The following is a 22,099-nucleotide window of genomic DNA, read 5'->3' on the forward strand; positions in this document are numbered from 1 at the left end:
ATTTCTACTCAACAACAGATAAACAATTTCTGTTAAAACAATACCTACACAGCTTGCTTGGCACCAGACACTTTCTGTATCAGAGTATGTGCATGTATATCTGGACAAGAGGTTCCTGCCCAAAACAATGCGGCATCTTAAGGGGAGAGACAGGTAGGTGAGTGTCAAGGAAAGAAAGAGACACACAGGGGTGACACACTGTGCCCAAGGTCACACAGCAAGTCAGAGCCAGCACCAAGAAGAAAACCCTGAGCCCCAAATCAAGTGCCTTACCCATTACATCATGCTGAGCCTCCCCCCTACGAATAAAAATACATGCAGCTGTTCAAGGAGTATTTCTAAGACAGAGAGAATCTGATAAAAACAAATCCAGGGAATAGAGAAGGATGCCATGATCTGTTCTATAATATTCCCCAAAATCAGAAAGGAGCACACACAGCAGCTTCTCATAAAATAGTAAACAATCAAACATAAATGATTTTGATTACATGCCAAGATGAAAATATCACAGCTAAAGGGGTTTATACTGTTTAGAGTGTCCTAAGGAAATAGTTCCTGTACTTCAAAGAAGACTGTTAGGAGAGAGAAATTCGGGAGCTGCAGCTTGGCTCACACAGGAGCTTCAACAGAACTCCACAAAGACTAGTGTCTGTATAAATTTTAGATTCAAATTTAAGAATCTAAGAACAATATGATTTTTAAATCACGGGGGAAAAAAGCCAGGAGCAAGTGGTAAAGAAATGAACTCTGGGGTCTGCAATATCTTAAGTTCAAACATTATCTGAGAAACCAGTAAGTCACTTGAGACAGCAAAGGAATCTGAGCAGTAGATGGGAACACTAACTAGGTAGAGTATCGAGTGAGTAGCATGTGGCTTTTCATCTTTAAACAAAAAAAATGTAATACAAAAAGGTTAGTTAGTGCCTAGTCACAGTGATTATCTATTACCATCTTAAGCATAATTTTGTGTCAGATTTTGAAAATCAAAGCTGTAGAATCACAGCTTTTCAACGCAGCATCACATGATTTAGTTATTTTTGATTAGGTTAGAACTTTAAAAAGGCTGACACAGTTCCAACCGTACAATACCCTGTTAAAAATGAAATTTCCACTAAAAAATGCTCCTAATCTTTCACCAAACATCACAGAATCTGATCTAGAGCACTTTTATTTAAGAAGGAAGTCTTCACAGATAAGTAAACAAAGCAATACAGCTGCTGAGAGAACTCAACTGCTACACCAAAAAAATCTCTTCAGTGATTTATTTCAGTATTGACCTGCCAGCTATGTAGGACACTAGCTGGGAATGCAACCTTTATTTTTTCAAATCTCTTTTTAAAAAGACTCAGAAGTACAGGTTTCAGAAGGACTAGTTCTTCTAGAGTTTGCACTCAAAATAACAGAGAACAGGAAAAGGAGGAAGTCCCAGCGCTGGCCAGACTATTGATTCCAAAATAGAATCCATAAAATTAATGTTCAAATATCTCTTAAAGATTTCCACCCCTCATTTCCCCCCCCCCCAACAAGAAGAGAATCTCACTTCCTTCCAAGAGAGGTATCACTATCTATACCGAATAAAGCAATCTCTGCAAATCACCTCAGCACTGCTAATTGCACGCCAGCACAGCAGGCTCAAGGTGAACCCTGGAGCAGGTTGCTCAAAAAGGTTATGCAGTGTCCCTCTTTGGAGAAACACAAAAACCCAACTGGACATGGACATGAAGAACCTGGTCTAGAAGTTCCTCCTTTGAGCAGGGAGTTGGACTACATATTCTCAAGAGGATTTTTCCAGCCTCAGTGATTCTGCAAGTCTGCGAGCCTTTTATTTCCACAAGGACTGAGTGGTTACTGTGTCAGACTAGGACATGGAAAGCCCAGGTTCAACCCTGTGCTTTCTCTCAGACTCTGCTCTAGTTACTAGTTCTCTTCCACCTCAGTTCCTTTAGTGGCCACAGACTGTGGCAACAGAGAAAAGGAACATGCAACAAAGTGTCCTTGCAACCCGTTCTCAGGAGGCTAGATCAAAGTATTTATCACTCCGAAACTTGACTCATTAAAGAGCAAGCTACTGGACTTTCAGAAAGCCTAACAATGTCCACATGCCCAGTTTTAGCCACTTCAAATAGGGATTCCCTTTTTCAGGAAGCATGGAGAATTCTCTGTCAAAAGGACAGTAACTCGGACATCTGAATGATAACTAAATTTAAAATCAAGCTATTTACAGAACATGTTTATAGAATGCAGTCACCTCAGCAACATCTGCCATTTTCAAAGGTGCAGGTTGCACAGAGGGAGGAGGGTTCAGCACCGAGCAAACTGGAGTCAGCAGAGCATGTAGTCACCCTCTCTTTAACCCAACAAGTGCAAATCTTTACTTATACAGTTCTTGTAAGGTCTACAGAGTTGAAATAAAGTATAAACTGAGGATCATAAATAAACACTATACTTCATTTATAGTTACTTTAAAACAAAATTCAAATAGAGGCAATAATCACTGAAATCCAAAATTGGTCTGTAAATAAACACTGAATTTTCTTTTGAAAGACTTAGAACAGCAGAAGGTTTCTCCTTACATATATACTCAACCCTCCTGAGTTTACAGCATCCCTTTGGAAGACACAATACCTTGCACTGAACTTAACCTATCACATCAATTTTGTATCCTGCAATAAACTGGGCTCTCTAGTTACAGCTAAAGACTAGGATATAGTTTTCTTGGTAGTTACTTCCATATTGAAATTCCAGAACTGAAAAGATGTGGGTCCTAAGAGCTCCTGCTATTCACAGATGTATTACTTCTTGTTTGAGTTTTCTAAGTGGTCATGGCCTTGGGATATGACATGACAGCTGCAACAGAGAAAACATAACTTAGCAGGTGAAAACAAGGAAAGGGGGAAAACTCCCAACTGCCTAGAGTGGTGTAACTTTTCTCTCACTGCAGATCATTGTGTGCAGGAATACAGAGGCTGATCTACTTAGGCCAGAAAGAGAAGTTAGACAATCAGTCAGCTCTCTTGAGATTTCCTCTGCTAAATACAAAGTTGGTTCAAGGTCTTTGTCAGGATATTTCTGATTTTGAGACAGAAATAAGATGAGACTGGGAAGGAAAGTGCTGGGGGGAGGGGGACACAGAGTCAGGGGAAATATGGTCACCAAACACACTGCAGCAGCCAGTGACAATAGATAAAGCTTTTCCTTACCTCATTCCTCAACTTTATTAACAACTTCTCTTTAAATTTTTAGTTTTAACTGAATATGAATTTCCTTTTTCTTTTTCCTCCTTAAGCATTTATTTCTTTCTCTCATCAGTTTGACTAGAGGCGGCTGAAATATGCGGAAGACAAAGTACTAAGAAAACCTGGAAGGTCTCCCAGACATATTGTTCTCATAGAGATAACAATAGTACTGATAGCAATTTTAGAAAAAAAAAGAACAAACCCAAATCCTACTGAATCTCTCTTCTGCTACAACAAAATCTCAACCACTTCCTCAGAGCACAGGTTTCCCTCAGCACCTTTCCCACTTACAAACAGCAATAAGCGCTCCAAAACAAAATCCTTCTAAACTAACTGAGCATTTTCTCCTGAAGAAATTCCAAAAGACAAGAGAGAGTGCTGTGAATTATCAGTCTTGTTTTTACATAAAGACACTGCCAGTGTCTTTATGGGCCAGGCAGGTTATATGCAAACAATACGTCTATAAATCCACAACAATAAAAATACACATTGAGAAGCTTCTTATCTGCCCATCAAGACAGTGATAACACAATCTCAATGTTATTTCCAATAATACTCCATTAGAACAACTAATTAGAGCAACCCAATTTCCCCCAAATATAGTCATCTAACATATGAAACAGTTACTTCAGAGCTATTCTAGACTTAAATTCAAAAGCCAAGAAATGTTTCAAGAACATGACAGTAGCAGAAGTAGAAAAGGAATGAAAGACTAACTTAACCCAACAGTTACAATGGTTAAAATGATAAGATAATAGAATTATTCAGGTTGAAAAGGCATGACTTCTAAACACGGGAATACAACTCAAATGACGCCAATTAAAGGCAATAGTTTATGTCAGGTAACAAGCCAGCACCAAAAGTATATTTATGTTCCTCCTAGCAAATAGCTTGTGCAATAGGCTTCCAGTGCTTCTCAAAGACCCTAGCTCTATTTACAATCCAATTTCTTTTGGTACTTTCCAAAACCAATTTTTCTTTTTCTCCCTCAAATTCAGGCCTCAAGATTCTTATAACAAGCTGTGGAGTTTGTACAGTCATTTCAATTTACCAGCACACACACAAAGACAATACTTTCCAGAAGATTTCTGGGAGTGCTCACTGTGGTAAATATGCTCCCCATTAAATCCACATCGTATTTTTAACCAGATGCAAACCTCCTTTGTGTATATGGAAAAAGAAGAGCACAGGATTCCAGAGGGCAATCCTGTGACACAGGAATGCCTTAGTGTTTGTGCTCCCATGGAGAGACAGAACACGAGGGGCCCAAAACCACTACTTCAAACTTCACATGCAGCCTCCAGAAGCAAGCTGCTTCCTTCTCTAGCCACAGTAAAAGCCTTTAGGGAGAGCAGGTATTGTCCTACCTTGCATATATGCCTCTATTTGCCGAATTAGCTCGTAAGACTTGGATCGGTCCAGAAGTGTACGAATAGCCGGGAGAGGGTCCAGGATAATGGTTTCTGGATGAGCATCAATATACTCCTGCAAAACAATATATATTCAAAAAAAAAAAAAAAAAGCATTAGGTTTGCTGACAAGTGGGAAAAAATAATGAGATGGGGAAGAGAATAGAAGATGTTAAAAACTTTGAAGTCCAGCTTCTCCTCAAGGGGAGCCAAATGGACATAGGCAACATAGGAAGTCACCAGTCAGGACACTGACATTTGAAACAAACACAAACGTGACAGCTAACTGGTATAGGATGACAAATTTCTCCTGTAGACTCACTATCAGCAGAAAAACCTGTGCTGCAACCACATCAACTCAAAAGGAGCCAGTGGCAAAGTGCCACAGTAAGAGCTGTGAGCAGCACTGAGAAAAGCAATTAGGAGAAGAAGGATGACACATTGCTATCTTGGGGTCAGCCTTGCACTGAATTATTGCACGTGAACATCATAACCATCTGAACTAGGCTCAGAACTACATCTGGATTCTTTTATGTTGTTATTATTGCTGTCCTCTAGCTGTGCTGAAGACAGTGTTAAGAGCTGAATGATAAGGGCTGAAATTTTATTTGGCAGAGCCAAAGAGATTGCAGCTTCACTGTGTCTTCATTGCTTGCTACTTCTCTAAGTTCATACTCTCCTTTCCTGACTAAAAGAACAAAGCAAAGTTAATGACCTCATGGAACTTCATCTTGGGAACTCAATTCCCCATTCACTGAGGTCATGACTGCACTACTGCATCTTGGCCACGAACACAGACACAGCTGCCAGGTATTGGCCTTGTAATCCCAACAAAACTTCCTTCTGTTTCTTAGAAGAGAAACTGAGTTCCTTCATCATTGCCCCAATTTGGTCCCATAAAGTCAACGGGAAACACACACATCTATCTTACCCTATAAAAAATCAGACAAATATTTCCAAAGTTACCATCTGTCTTTGTTTTACCCAACTTCCCAAATCCATCCTTATGTTTTCACTCATTTCTTTAAATCCATTCATGCAAAAGGCATGGTAAGTGCTCCTGCAATAATGGACTTTCATGAAGATCTACTTCATTTAAATTGACTATTTCAAGAAAGAAACATACTTCAAAACATACTTAGGAGTATGAGGAGGTGGCCTCGGGAGATGCATTTTGCTATATACTGAGCTGGAGGGAAAAGAATGGCATAATCTATTCCCAGAAAGCGATTTTGCTCCAGACACTGACTGGGGATGCAGATTTCCCCCCCCCCCCAGCACTGGCAAACTGTTGCTTTCTGCTGACTACATGGTCTGAACTGATGGCTGCTAAAAGGGGATTATTCTTTTGAGGCTAAGAGGATCCAGCATTGGGATGATTAGTTTAATGAACCCGCTGCATCACCCACAGCACACAAGCAGCTTTCTTTCACAGGGCATGAGGCAATCTTCAGTGGTGATACTTTTGTCTGACATATTTAATAATCCCTGCAGAATGCGAAGAATGAATTCCCCAAAGATATATCCAAACTTGATGCCACTTAGTAGAAGTCAGGGACAGCCTTTTGCACAGTCAGTCATCAAGACTGTCAGACCCAGCTGTTGTCTCACCCTTACAGTGCAGCCTGGATAAAAAGCCTCATTGACTCACTGGAACAGAAGCTAGGTTCATTTCAAGTCATTAAAACCCAGAACATACAGTTTTCATGAGTGTCCTGCCCTTAGAACTTCCAGAGTCAGCTTTAAATACAGGTGAGATTTTCATTTTTTTTTAAGAGTGAGAGTGTCTCATTACCTAATGCATCTTAAACACCTACGCGTGGCTACACACACATACCCTTTAATGCAACACCTAAAAGACACCCTGTGGAGCTGGCATGATCCAGCAATTAGGGCCTTAGCTTAAACTTGCTGACTGTTAAACTGTACTTGAGTATCTCAACAAATCTGAAGCATAACAAGACAGCTCTTTCAGCTCCTCTATGCCACAGTTTAAAACAGGGAGTGAATTCAAGCTCCCCCATGCATCCATCTTAGTCCAGCCCCTATTCCGCACACACTGATCCTTCCCCTCACACATACATTTGTCATGCTTGTGGACTCTGTCACCTTTACTCCCCTCCAGGGAGGGAATGATTTTTCCCTGTCTTAGCTCCTTGTGCTCATTCCCAAATCTTCCTGATGCTCATCTCATCATTGAGAACTATGCTCACTTCCCTGGGATTGGTGTATTCCACTTGTTATTTTGGCTCACATTACACTAAGTATTTCCAGGGGGAGCATGGTTTTTTTATGCTTTCTGTAAGGAACTTCACATTTGCTTTATTTCTACTGATAATAGCTCTAACCTGTATGTAAAGATGATCCAAGCAGTGAGCTTGACACAGCATAACAAAGTTCAACAGGAATGAAGGCACGATCTCAAGGCCATTCTACACCAGTCAACATCTCAACAGAACAGAGCATCTAAGCTGACTTTCCAGTGACTGATTTCTCATCCTGTTGCCTTAAGGAGCCTTCAAAAAGCTCTGTAAGGCAAACATGAAATAACTGATGAAGATGGGGACTATTTTCCAAAAGCCATTTAGAGTCTGGAGGACTTAAACTACTCTAATGTCAAGAACTGCACTGAGTGCAAGGCGACAGCCCCTTCAAATACACTCAAAGGAGGCTGAATATGAGCTTTCTTTATAAAACAAGGACATTTCTGAGCATCAAATCTATGTCAAGGACTATTCTCCAGTTTTTCTCCATTTGCAGGCTTAGGCACTCGGACAGCCAGAGGGCATAGGAATGGCAAAACTCGAGACACTGTCAGCAGAGCAGTGAAGATTTGTGCTATCTGAGTAAAGGAAAGGACTCGGACCTGAAGTGTCTCGTAGAGCCAATCTGGGGACAGGCTACAGATCTCTCCTTCTAACTGAATCCAGAAACAGCTCCCCCTTTGAAGCAAAGGACTCCCAATGCAGAACAAGGTCAGTCTATTTGTGTATGTCCTTTCTAATTGAACACAGCTAGAGGTTAACTGCTCAGAGGACAGGAACATCAATATGCACTCATGTCCTCATACTCTGCATCTCTTCTCACATACCATTAGTTTCTTGGATTTCCATCACAAAGCACTAACTCTGCATTCAAAAACAAAACCATCTAGTTACACCAGGATCCCCAAAGCAAATCATCCAGCTTCCCCTTGGGCCTATACACTGCCAGCACTTTCCCAGTCTTCCACACCTCTCATCAGTATATCACCAGCACATGCAAAAGAAAGTTTGAATACCCATGTACAGAAAATTACTTAAATAATTTCAAAATCTGAACCTTACACCAATTCCTCACAACAGGAAATTACAATATGAAAATCAATTTTCTTAGTTTCACAGGAACAATTACAATAGCTGATGTGAAATCTTTCATAAACTTTCGTTCTTTACTAGGAACTGCTGCACACTCAGGCATCATGTTTTACTGAATATATACCTGTGAACATCACCTAACAGACTGAAAAACTATTGATGTAGCCTAAGTAGCAGCACTCTTCCCATGGCACAGAATGACTCCACTATTAGAAATACAAATCTGGAAAAACGTGAAGGGTTTCTGTCTAATAATTTTCGTAACAGACGAACTACTATAGATATGAACTTGAAAATGGAGCAGTTGAAGAAGAAAAAGAGAAACACTGAAGCCGAGAGAGAGCTTTCAGTACAGCACAACCTTCAACGTTCAGATCTTCTCTGGTAATTGTAACAAAACAACTCTGCTCACTTCTTTGGTGGATTTACTGGACACTGGCATCCAACAGCAGACTCCAACCACCCAGGCAACAATGTGGAGGATATTTAGGCTTTCCAACAATAGTTTGAGAGGGCTCTGTCCTTGGGCTGCAGTTCAGCTTGACCCAGACAATATCTATGTTTTCCTCTTTCTAATCTTTGACATAATAAAAGCAAACAAGAAAAAACAAGGACTTTTAGCAGATCCTCTTTTGTTTGTATTCCAGGCTTGGCGTTAAGTCATGCTCTGTACCAGCCCTGTTACTGGCAGAAGGCCAGCACTGAAACTTGAAATCAACGAGAGACCAAATATTTCATGTTGCCTAATAAATATCTCTGGATATAAACCAGAGATTAAAATATATATATACTTTTCTTGAGAAGCCTTTGTATAGACGAGAATAGAGTTGCTTGTCATTTTACCCAAAAAAGGCAGCTAATGATTTTTTTTTATATTTTAACAGAAAGTTCATACAGTATCTACTGCAAATAATAAGTCATTAGATGATAAGAGACTCACTGATTCACTGACTTGATTTTATGACTAAGTAATAAAACTTATATAATCTTTTGTTTAATATGAAACAAAGTCCCATAAAACAAATATTCCAAAAGAAAAAAAGTTAGCAAAAGAAACAATAACACTGTTTGGACTGTGTTTTCCCATATACAGAAACATGAAGATGACTGCTTGCAACAACAGGCAAACATTTTCCAGGGGAGAAACAGATGTAAGGACAGACACAAGCTTGTCTAAAGAGTTTGCATCAGATTCAGGCTTCCTTTTTGTTTTTCTTAGGCTGTGATGATCTCTTTTCACAGACACCTTCCTCCAAAGGGAAAGGTGTAGGCATGTTGGGTCTTCAACAAACACTCATCTCAAAATTGTTTGTCTCCAAATATAAAAGAAATTTCTGCAATGGTTGAGAGGGATGAAGGGTGTGGCAAGGGAAAAGGGGAACAGATCTTCTCTGTTACATTTCCATTCACTGTACATCTCAGAGCAACTTTCTCAGTACTCAACTGCCCTGTTTAGCCTTCAAAAGTCCACCACTGCTTGACCTTGCAAATACCTACCCACAGGAAGCTGTCCTTACAGTTAGCACTTGCATGACAGATTTTTAGTTAATTTTGCTGCTTATGAAGATCTTCCAACAAATTTAAGACCCATTTTTTCAAATGGGGAAAACACAGGTATTGGCCTGTGAATTTAGGTGCAAATAGACCACTTCAACTTTGTCTCACCCTGTCCTATCAGTAAGAAAAAAATTACTAAGATGTACTAGTTTCCTTTGATTTTTCACTTGCCTTTTCTCAGCTGAGCAATCCCCTAACTCCTTCCCTTCCATAATATCTCCCTAATTTTCCTTCCTCCCAGTCCCAATCCCTTCTAAGAGAGTTTCTCAATCAAAAATAGAAGAGCCCATCCTTGACAACTCCAGAGTGGAAGAGTCAAGGGTTGAATGGCAGCAGGGGAGGAAATGTTTTTAATTTTTATGAACATGATAGCAGAAGACTAGGCATAAAATCTGCTTCTGATCTATCTTTTTAAGAAGGCTAATGCAAAGAGAACCTGTTCAGAAAAAGCTCTGAGAGACAATTTAATAACCCTACTGATTATCCATCACTTGATACATCATTTTGAATGGAACAGACTAGATGAAGCTGTAATGAATGAAGCTACTCAAGCCCCTGTACAGCTATGACAGGCAGCTGCTCAGAGAGTATTTTGCTCTAATGAAAGAATAACAAATATTCCCCGATGTCTTACACAAGCTAAAACATATTCAGTTTTCAAAGTCATATACTTTGTCTAGAAGGAAGGAACTGGGGTAGCTTGGTTTTCTTTCTTAGCAAGAAGAAAGGAACTGTAGCACCAGTAAGTGAAAGGCACCCTGGGGACTATGCATCTTCCCACCTGACTTCCCTGCATGTTCCTCTGGTCAAGAAGGAACCACCAATGACTATAACCAATTTTTACTAGACAACAAATGAACTGTGTTCAATTGGTCCAGCCCAGTGTTACAATGGGTAGGAAGGGAGACTGAACATCATCTTTACATATAATCATCATCCCCAAAATAAGGATCTAAGTGTCCTAAAAATCAAATGGAAAGATTTCTCTACTTTTCACTTAATGCACTACACTAGGAACTGCATGCAGCCTTTGCTTTAGCTTTGGATGAGATCACTAGGCACTCATCACTGGAGTGATGAGAACATTCAGTGTAGAACAGTGCAGTGGAGAACAGTTTGCACCCACCAACTGCAGTCCAGACCACATCCAACCAGCACAAAGACTTCAAAACTCAGCCCTAAAGGTCTTCTGCAGCTAAAAATCCCACTGTCAACAGGAACTCCTCCATGCTGTTAGTGCTGTTTTCAGTCTCCTGTAAAGGTTTTTTTTCCAAGTCATTAAATGGTAAGAAAAAAACCACATGCTAAGAGGTTTCCTGTTCTATTAGCACTCTCCACCAGATCATACAAGGGTTCATCACAGATTCCAGAGAGCAGGGAACATAAAGTCATGTAAATGTGAAGCCAGTTTCCTCCTCAGCTCTTGCAGATTAGATGGTCAAGGCCTCTACAATACAGCTCTGAAAAAAAGCTGTTCTTAAAAAGGTCATAAATGTAGCCTGACAGATCATTCCTCCTCCTGTGGTCAAGGATCCCTTGCTCTTTGCTTCCTGGAAAACTGCTTTATGGAGCCAACAATAAGACTGGTGCCAGGTATCATCTTGCTGTTACATTTATATTCAATAGTGGGAAAAAAGCATAATGAATTTTGCACTGTTTGGTCTGGTTAAGATCATCAGAACTTTTTCAGTCAATCTAATGAACAATAAGGGAACCACACTATTTTGACTTGTGTGTAGGTGCCAGAAATACCACAGTGCTTATATAACACCTCACACACATAAACAGCTCTCTTTGCAAGGGGTAGCTACACTTTCTAGGTTGCTCACTGATTTTAGTTTAAAAACCCCAAAACAACAGCCCCACCCCCCACACTTTATACAAATGGATTCTCATGATTTCTTTTTGTTAGGGAATACACTTCTCTTAATTTCTAATAATTTTCAATATCTTAAAAATAATACAGGATGGATGGAGACAAGCAGCAATTTCCAGCCAGTTTATGCCCTGGATACAAAATCATATGAGAATATACACTAAAAACACATTTTGGCATGTAATTCAATGCAGACAGGCCTGTCCTCTGCTCTGATGGTTCCTGGGTGCATGTTTTACTACTATGGAAGCTCCCTGCATGCCAGTGATGTGGCACAACTCAGTCACGTGTGCAGAAGCAGAAGCCCCAGACTTGCTTTATTGGAGAGAGGATATAATTCAGAAGCCTGCTCAGAGGGGTCCCTACCTCTATCTTATTCACTGGAAAAGTCTGGAACACACTGGGAGAGAATCTCTTTCTAATGAACGAGTTTTGAAGATACTGAGAGATTATAATTTCAGACCGACAGTGAGAAATATGTGTATTCCAGTAATGGGAAACTACTTTCTAGTTCAACTACATGGTTGTGGACAAGCCATGTACTGAGTTATGCTAAAGAACATTCAAAAGAAGATCATCAGACATCGGTCTATTGTAACGCAATATTGTACTGTAACAGTGTATTGTGTCTGTAAATTGATGTTATCATAGATATTATAAATTCATATCAGAGCTCAAAACAGAAACAAACAACCCTCAAGTCCTTATGAGAGCCATTCTCGTGAGTCTTAATCAGCTAACACATGCACCCTTTAGACTCTGGTCATCAGTTTTTCCCATTGGTAAGACAGGAAACTAGTTCACATTTGAAACGTGGAAAGACTGCAAGCAGAAAGCCCCTGAAGTCCATCTCCCTGTATGCTTCTTTGGACATTTATTAGTTTCCAGTGCTGTGGGAAGTGGATGCCTGCACTGCTTAGTGAAGAACAGTCAGTCATCCACTATTCAGAGAACTGGTGCCAGAGGGTCAGACCCACAAGCCAAAACTTTTCGTCTCCTGTGTGTTTGAGTAATATGCAGGTGGGAGGAAGCAGAAAAGCTCTGCAAAAAGAATATTGACTCTGATAAGCGAAATACCTTCTGCATTACTAGTTGTAAAGCATTAAGCAGAGCGAAGAGAATATCATATCCCAAGAAAGTAAAGTTTTCAAAATTGCGAAATTTGCCTAACATAAGTGCATTCCATAAAATTCTGAACCTTTTTTTAAAATGTGCTTTTATTTGAATGAGAAGAAAAGAATACACCTTTTGTCAAATATAGCCACCAGAAGAAACACCTTTTAAATCTATAAAGGTGTTGCTTTATCATTTTCATCAGTATTTAAACTACTGATAGGAATTCCTTTGGAAAACAGTTCTCTGTATCACTATGCCCTGCATATTTCTGACCTTCAATGTAAACTTGAGGAAAAAAAAATTATATAACAGGAATCTCAGCAGTAGAGGACAGAGTAAACTCAATGCTACAGAAATTAGCATTCCAGGAACTGGGAAGACTAGACAGAACTGGGCCAAATTAATTCAGTGGCTTTTGTCATGGAGAGATGCACGTAAAGGGCTCTGCAAACACCTGTTCCTCCTTGTGAACGGCACTAATGCTCTTGAAATGACATCAGGACAACATTTGGTGGGAAACCAGTTCTTACTAACCTTATCAATACAACATAAAACCTTTCCAAGGTGCAAATCCATTTTAGTCTGACAAAACTATTTTTGCTGGGCTATCAGCAGCAGGGCAGCAGTGTGCCAGAGAGCTCTTTTCCTACCAGCTGCACAGTAAACAGACTGAATTTGCTGCACCAAGATCGTCCTCCTGCTTGAAATGCAGAAAGACTATGAAAGAACCGCTTACCTGGAACCTGTGAACCAACTCCAGTGACTGGCTGTCATTCTGGTCTGCTTCAAGGATGACATCTGTCAGTTTATGTATGATCACATCCAAAGGGCCCTGATCTTCAATGGGTTTGGTGAGGTCAAGCTGAAGAAACCAGAGAGAAACCTTTTATTAATATATGGAGATTCTTGTCCCTGTCACCATCCAAGCTGTTGCTGCCACACAGAAGGCATTTACTTCACATAATGCTTTTATTTTGCTATGTTATCCAAATCCCTGAGAATTTACACTTCATTGAATGTTAGAAAATTTAACCCAGACACGCATTTCTCAGCAACATAGCTCTAATTTCATGACTTACAGGCAAGCACCCTCCATCCAAACACCTTCCTATGCTTCTCCACCCTGAGCCAACATTTCCCTCTTCAGTTTCTTTGTACATTCACATACATGCAAAAGTAATGAACCAACAAATATTAACATCACTGATAAAAGGAATGCCTGCTGTGCCCTTCGCCCTTTGGGACTGCACAAAACAGCACCCAGGACAGGAATACAGGTAACACAAACCCAAGTGACTCAGGATCTGTGCAAATTCATCTGCTACAGGGACAGCTGTTTAGCTGATAAGGAAGGGTGCAGTTCCCAGAGAACTCCCAATAGCAGACTCAGGGTAGGAAACAAAGATTTGGGGTGGGGTGTGCAGAAACTCTGCTCCAGAAAGCACAGGGAGACAGAAAGTGATGGCAATGTGTCATAGAGCTTGATCCCCTGTCTGGGTAGACAGGGTTCAAGAAGCAGAGGAACCTCTGGCACTGGAAAAGAATTGAGGAAATTCCTCTTGAGGAAATATTAAAGCAAAGAAAGCTATTGGACCTGATGGGATGCAAGAAAACTAACAGAGCTGGCCAATGTCATTGCATTTATCAGGATATTAATCAAAACTATGGAGATTCCAACTAAATCAGGAAAGAAAAACCACCACAGGGGCAGTCTAGCTACAGCACAGAGTCCCACAGAGGCTGTAGGATCTCCATCCTTCAAGGTTTTCAACACCTGACTGGGCAAAGCCCTAAGCAACTGAGTCTAAATTTAATGTCAAATCTGCTTTGATGAAGATGATGTATTACAGACCCCTAAGATCACCACCAAACTTAATGATCCCATGAAGCTACTTAGCAGATTTAACATTAGTACAGTGTAACTGCCAGACTTGGCTCATGTTCTGGTCAATACACTGGGCTGCTCACAATACAAAAGCTGCACTTCAACCAACTGTGAGATCTACTTCATGAGTGGCAATTTAACCTTGCAAACTTCAAACTAGGAACATTTTTGAGAGGAAAGACAGATGTGTGCTTACTAAACTAAAGTTAGCATCTGATTTTATAGTTACATGTGTGTTCCTTTCCATTGCTGCTATCCCTTTTATTCAACTCTGGTAAAGAAGGGGGTTGGAAGCACAAGGGGGAGAGGAGTGCTGGGCAGAAGAGGCTGCTCATGCTCTGTTTTCTGTCTCATTAGCTTGAATTTTGTCCTACTAAAATTTCCCACTCTACAGAAATGGCCCTGATTTGAATTAAGGAGTGAGTGCCTTAAGGAAGGTAACGATAAGACAGGATAGAACCAATAAAATAAAACAGCAGAGATCTATCAGCCTTATATTAATTTGCTAGTTGCTAATGTAACTGATCCATTTAACTGAATTGCTTTTCTGCTCTTATCTAGGCTAGGCTTACCTGAGGAAAATAACTGAAGTTACCTATGCCACAAAAGCAAACTGAAAGATTGCCAGTTCCTCCCACAGAGACCACCTTTGCTTCCCCATTACTACACAGTCCTACTAGCAGTTTATAGGTTGAGACTCTTTGAAGTCCTTATGCAGATTCTAATACAACTGGAAAACATCTTGTGTGTCTGTCTTACAAGGAGACTAACAAAGGCACTGGTCACAGGTGGGGAGCAGACTCCCTACACGCCATGGTAAGGATGACACAACAGACTTCATGTGGATGCTCAGAGATGGGTAAACTATGGCCAGCTGAGTCAATCCACAGAAGGTCTGGCTGTCATGGCACTTCTGTTTTCACTCTCACAAGTAGTGCAGCACAAAGGCTGAGGGAATGTCTGTGTCTGCAAAATTAAGGCAAAATGAAGCGAATTGCAGCTTGGCTAAGGACACAGAAGGAGATAATTAAGTTCCGCAACCAAGCTCCAGAAAAATCAGCTAATATCCTTAAAAGAAATCTCAGATGACCACACTGCTTTTTCTGATTTTTTTCCATCTGCCTATCACATCTGGAAGGAAACAGCAAAACAAAGGGTCCATTTAACTAGGTCAGAAAGTTCCCAGTTGCCAAGGTACAAAAATGTGAATTAATCCAGTTTCAGGACTTCCAGTTTGAGAAATAGTGAGAAGCAAATAAGTATCTGAGATTGGTTACCCCTCTACATTCCTCCTGCACTTGCAGCTCCATCTGCACAGAAACATTTAGAAAACAAGAAAACAGTCTTGCCTTTCAGCCTTGACCCAAGAATAGAAGTAAGCCTTCAAGGCATATCCAGGCATTTCCAGCATAGTGTTTTCCAGAAGCATAAGACATCTGGGCAAGATAACTTCTTCACAACAGTTGTGACAGCTAAATGCAACTGGCATATTTTGAGAATGAAACCAAATGCACCTACTTTGCACATTGGAAAGTGTTAAAAAGGCTCCCCCCCCAACAATGTTTTGCTTCCCTTTCACTAGGAAAGCAATGCAAGAAATGACAGCATGATAAAGCAGCTTTCCTGGTAGGAAGTTTAATGACCACTTTAATTGCCTCAACAAGGACAGCAGGTACATTTCAACCACAAAAACCTTCAAAATTTTATCCAGTGTTTAGCGGATTGGAGGATCAAACCATTTGCAAGAATAAGTTCTCTGTGTTCTGAGCCATGCTGCAGAAAGCAAATATTCCTGGGCTGTGTGGAATTTGGAAGAGATCCACCTTCCTTTTATACACTGAGGAAAAAAAAAAGTAGAAGGAAAGAAAAGATTTGAGAAGGTAAAAAGAAGCCTTTTCAAGTGGAGTATCAGACCCAAAAAGAAGTCAGTGAAAATAAAGTGCAAAATTTCTGATGGCCCTCTGCTGAGACAAACACTGATTCATTGTTTGTCACCAGCTGGAATTTGAGCCTTTCTACTTCCTTTCCCTTCCCTTTCAGCATCTCTCTCTCCAAATGATCTTTGCATTTGACATGGATCACCCAAAGGTTTGTTTTTGCAAAGAACTAACACCATAGCAACTGAAGTGAGAGAAAAGATTTATCAGCACCAGCTTGAAAAAACAGAGATATGTCTATGGTGTCTTTCTTCTGTGAGGTAGCCTATAGCCTGCAGTCTACTCTGCTTGCCTTTTTTTGTGTTAAAAATCCACACCCAGACAGGTATTGGTTTCATGGCCTTGTCACTTTACCACCAAAACCCAGCAAAACCCAGGTGAATGACATGGAAGACAGTGTCAAAGCTGTACACAGAACTGCCAGACAAAAGGCATATACATGACTTGGATGGGTGCAGTGTTTGCTGAGTAAGAAACTGTCTGGATGGCTGGGCACAGAGAGTGGTGGTGAATGGAGTTACATCCAGCAGGCAACTGGTCACAAGTGGTGTTACCCAGGGCTCAGTATTGGGGTTGGGCCTGTTTTATTGTCTTTATCAATGATCTGGACAAGGCGATTGAGTGGACCCTCAGACAGTTTGCAGATCACACCAAGTTGGGTGGAATGTTGATCTGCTGGAGAGTAGGAAGGCTCTGCAGAAGGATCTGGTCAGGCTGGATTAATGGGACAAGACCAATGGTATGAGGTTCAAGAACACCAAGTGCCAGGTCCTGCACTTGGGTAACAACCACCCCCTGCAGTGCTACAGGCTGGGGAAGATTGTCTGGGAAAGGGCCCAGCAGAAAAGGACCCGGGGGTGCTGCTCAACAGCAGCTGAACACGATTCAGCAGCGTGCCCAGGTAGACGAAAAGGCCAATGGTATCCTGGCTTGTATAAGGAAAAGCATGGCCAGCAGGACCAGGGCAGTGATTGTCCCTCTGTACTAGGAACTGGTGAGGCCACATCTCATATCCTGTGTTCATTTTGGGCCCCTCACCACAAGAAAGATCTTGAGGTGCTGGAGCTTGTCCAGAGAAGGGCAACGGAGCTGGTGAAGGGTCTGAAGCACAAGTCTTATGAGAAGCAGCTGAGGGAGCTGGGAGTGTTTAGCCCAGAGAAAAGGAGGCTCAGGGATGACCTTACCACTCTCTACAACTACCTGAAAGGAGGTTGTAGCCAGGTGGGTGCTGGTCTCTTCTCCCAAATAACAAACAATAGGAGAAGAGGAAATGGCCTCAAGTTGCTCCAGGGGAGGTTTATATTCAATATTAGAAAAAATATCCTCACCAAAAGGGTTGTCAAGCACTGGAACAGGTTCCCCAGGTAAATAGTGGAGTCACCATCCCTGGAGGTATTTAAAAGATATGTAGATATGGCACTTACTGACATGGTTTATTGATGGACTTGGCAGTGCTGGGTTAACAGTTGGACTTGATTTTAAGGGTCTTTTCCATCCTAGATGATTAGATGGTTCTGTATGCCTTTCCAGGTCTTTCAAATCCATATATGGAAGAAAACAACCACTAGATAAATGCTCTTATCATAGCTGGCTGCAGCTAGCCTGCCCACTTTTTAACAGAAGGACTGGCTGAAAGTTACAAAATGCTGCAAGCTTAGAGACGTCACAGTTTCCCCCACAGGTTTTCCAGAGAATCCACTGGAGAGCAAGTTACGGGCATACAGAGCTCCATATCTGCCCTCCTCTCCCCTTCCCCCTTCCTCTGTCCTCCAGAAACACACAGCCAGCACATTATCCAAATCATTAGACAGAAGGGCAAAAAAATGTTTATTTCCATTAAGCATAATTTGTTTAAAGTTTTGGGGTTGTTTTTCTCCAGAACGCTGGCAATCCATCTGTATTGCACGGACCAGGGCGAGTGCCTGGCAGAGTGCCATGGCTCTCCACTGGTCCCAACTGCAATCCCACACAAATGCATTTCTGGAAGCTGTGTTTAAAAATAAAACTATGTCCAAGTGAAAAAAATCTGGATTTGTTCTCTCAGGGAAAAAAAAAAACAAAACCAAAAAACCCCAAGCCAAACAACTGCAAATGATGGATTTAGCAAAAAAAAAATCGTTTATAATAATGATTAAATATAGTTATATATTTTTTGTTTTATTCAGTGTTTCCAGTCCATGGTATAAACAACTGTATTTCAGAATCTGTCAGATTAGGATTTGTAGTTTGAGGGTTTTTTTGTAAAGCTCTTCTTCAGAAATAGTTTTTGGATTATCATTCACATGAAATGAAGTTTTAATACCAACCTGCCCTTTTATCTCAACCAAAGAGAGCTCTGTCCACTGCTATATCCCTGAGGAATTTACAACCCATCTCTCTATGTATATTTATCCTTACTTTTCTCTTGTTATATTTTCATTAAAAATAAAAATACTCATAAGCCTATTGTTTAAGCATTTTGCCCCAATTCTCCAATCAGCTAACAAACTCCATTCACCAGGATGCTGCACTAAGTTCTTGCTATGTCTCAGTTTTCATTTGATGGGCTGCTTAGGAACAGCAGAATAGGAGCGCATGTCCCTTCCCTGCAGCCTGTTATGCTGCAGGTGGAAAATGTTCACAAAACTTTCAACCAAAGGAAGAGAGTGAAGATAGAAGGCAAATCAGGAAAAAAACAGGTTTGTTTCTAAGCCTTCTCACTAGCACCAAATCATCAGACATTAACTCGAGTGCTAGAAAGCTTAATAAAATGCCACAAAAGGGAAAGAATCCAGCCAACTTTCTGGTAGGGACCTGCCAGTGCTCTGCTACACATTTCACAAATCACAGTTCATAAGTTCCTTTGTGGTAATTTAACCATTTTCCTCCCTGGGAACTGGACATACAGCTACAGCCTGACCTGACTTCTCTGCTCCTTGACTCCTGAGGCTGTATACAGATCTATTGTATTCTGTTATTCAGATACTTAGCTAAGGCTGTATTGATCCCAAGATGTGGTGTTTATTTCAATCTTAATTCAGATTCTTAAACTCCACTGCATGTAGACCTTCAGGATTTTAGCCCTCATCTTCCTCTCCTGGGGCTATTTTCTACCCTGTGTATATCTTCATCACATACATTTATATCAAAAGGCTTGTAAAATAAAGTTTTTAAAATTATTCCCCCAACCCCAGCCTCAGTGTTTAACTTACTGTGCATCAATGCTGCGCAAATCATAATGAAAAAGTCACAAGCTCCAGGTCAGAAAGCCAAGTCTTCACAAAGCTGAACCCTGACAGCTGATCTATTGGTGGACACTGTTCTCTCCCCAAAAAGTTCAAAGAAAGCATCTGAAAATATCTTAAGCGCTTTGGAGAGGGAAGGGAAGCAGCAAAAATCAATACTGCCAAGTTCACTGTTTCACTTTACTGTAAAAAGTAAGGTGAAAAACAAAAATACACAGGATATTCTAATTACAGGAGAGAAGATGCTTGTTTTTGAAAGAAAGTGAGGAAATGTCCTGAAAGAAATCAGGAAAACAGTTGTGCATGTCCATCCATACACATAAGACTTACTTGTGTAGAGCAACAGTGACAGAACAGAATGGCACTGACTGTTCTTGGGAGAAACCAAGGGAAATCCACAGGACCAAACAAGACGAGCACATCCTCCTTTCCCAAATTAAAATCTGCAGGAGCAGTCCAGTCCTGTCCAATCCCTCCAACAGGACTATACACTCACAACCCTGCTCTCTCAATTCTGTGCAAGCACAAAACTGTCACAAATGACTCCCTGCTGAAGCCCATGGAAGGTGACAAAGTATATATTGTTATACATCTCCTCATGAAGAAAGACATCATGCTGCCTGGAATTTTCACTGATATATAGGCTCTTCATGATTCCTAAAATATTCATGTATTGAAACTAAATAAACATTTAGATATTTAAGAGAGTTCCTCCTCATCTCTCTGTCTGAACCAAGATATTATGCCCAGACAGTGCAAGTACATAGCACTTGCTGCTGCTGCTGCTAATGGTGCCAAAGGATACCAAGGGAGAACATGGACCCCTCTAGGCAACAGAAACACCAGTCCCACTGCAAAGGGCAAACAGGGACCTCACTCATCAAAGAAAGAGCTGTAAAGAAAGAGCAAAAAGTACACCAAGAGGCACTACTTTGTCTCTCCACACTCCCCTTCCCCAGCGCTGAATTAACCTGCACATCCTGTTGAAGCAGCAGCATCAGCAATCTGAGAAAGGAAATCCGCTGTGGTGAGGAGACTTCCCCCCTCGGCTCTCTCCTCACAGTGATGAGAGGTGAGGGCATCGCAGCATCAGGAACAGCTGCCACATCACATGGGAACTCTTTCCCGAGCAGGAAGGAAATGTAGCTTGAAAATACTTCTTGTTGGTCTTCTTGGAATTGAGGAAATTAAAGACTGACCAAAGAGCTTACCTTTCTACCACTGCAGGACACTAACTCTACAGGTTATCTGCTGTTGTTCTGTTCAGCTTAGATAATAGAACCACCAAAGCAGAAGGAAAGCAAGTCCCACACTGGGATACATCATTCAGAACCTCAGGTGCCAGTGACATCCAAGGCAGCAAGACACTCCTAAAGGTGAGGATCAGCACAACATAGTCTATGAAACGCTGGTGGTGTCAGTACCCAGGTACACTTTAACACCAGAGAAGATGATTCCGGGTTTAACAGATGGTTTCTTTGCGTTTTCTTGCACTGCTGCCAGAGCAGATTACTTTGCATTCTGCTAGCACAAGTTGCCAGAGGGTATGTGTGAGCACTTGGCCCATTTTCAAGAGTTGCACGCTGCTGCTCCCCTGGAAGCTAGGTATGATCTCTCAAATATCAGGGAAGTTCTTACTTCTAGCTGTATTATAGATAAAATGAGGAAAAAGGAATATCATAGCTTTTTTACACTACATATATGAACATACATGGACACCATTTATGGAACACTTTCCCAATTACTACACAAACTGACTAGTCTTTGTACACTCAAGGCTTGTCCTGATGTCATGCAATCCCCCAGGACCTTAGTGAGCATCACCTCCCATAGTCTCCTCTGCCCCCTGCCACAGAAGCAAACAGTGAGCCAGCATTGCTATCACCTGTGAAGAAACAGTGACAGACAGTGAATTGTGACTCTTTCTCAGAACAATGCTGGGATAAGTAACTGTGTCTCAGTTACTCAAACCTCTCCCACTGCCCCCCTCACTTCCCTCCTCACTACTCTGACTCTGTTATATGTATCTCAGCTGAGCATCACCCTCCTGTTGGACTAAGTTTTGCCCCTTCACTTCTCTAAAAGCAAAACAAGAAATCCCATCTTTGGGCTATGGCTAAAATTCTTCACAGAAACAATTTTCAGTTTTTCTATGTTACCCAGGACTAGAATGTTGTTATTGGTACTTTGGTTTTGACGTACAGCCAAACATACACACACAAAAATAAATTCTAGAAATTAAAGTATAACTCAGCTTGGTTTATCTCTTTATCTCCTGCACAATACTTTGGCAGTTGCAGAAAGTTCTTTCCAGAACTTGCAAAGATGAGGGAACAGCTATTTCTGAGTACAGTATTAAACTGAAAGCTCAGGTCCCATCAGGGCTGGACTGCAGTGAGCAGGTTTTGGTCGGCAACTGGTTAAGCAGTTCAGTCTTATTCAGGGACAGTGAAAGGCAATCACTGATTTTCAGCACTGCAGGAGAAATAATCAAAGTTACTCA

At 41.0% G+C, this 22,099-nt stretch overlaps 1 protein-coding gene across 4 annotated transcripts in view; it reads right to left on the bottom strand.

The window, feature by feature from the left end:
• ITPK1 (inositol-tetrakisphosphate 1-kinase) overlaps positions 1–22,099 on the bottom strand; it is a 158,653-nt gene that overhangs the window by 58,537 nt on the left and 78,017 nt on the right. For all 4 annotated transcript variants that reach the window (XM_027673761.1, XM_027673754.1, XM_027673768.1 and 1 more), the window contains 2 exons: positions 13,287–13,412; positions 4,604–4,721 (listed from right to left, as the gene is read on the bottom strand). In XM_027673761.1, the coding sequence (XP_027529562.1) occupies positions 4,604–4,721; positions 13,287–13,412 (244 nt within the window). The remainder of the gene's footprint in view (positions 1–4,603; positions 4,722–13,286; positions 13,413–22,099) is intronic.

This window comes from Neopelma chrysocephalum, unplaced genomic scaffold (genome assembly GCF_003984885.1).
Source record: "Neopelma chrysocephalum unplaced genomic scaffold, ASM398488v2 Primary Assembly neopelma1_24, whole genome shotgun sequence".
NCBI lineage: Eukaryota > Metazoa > Chordata > Aves > Passeriformes > Pipridae > Neopelma > Neopelma chrysocephalum.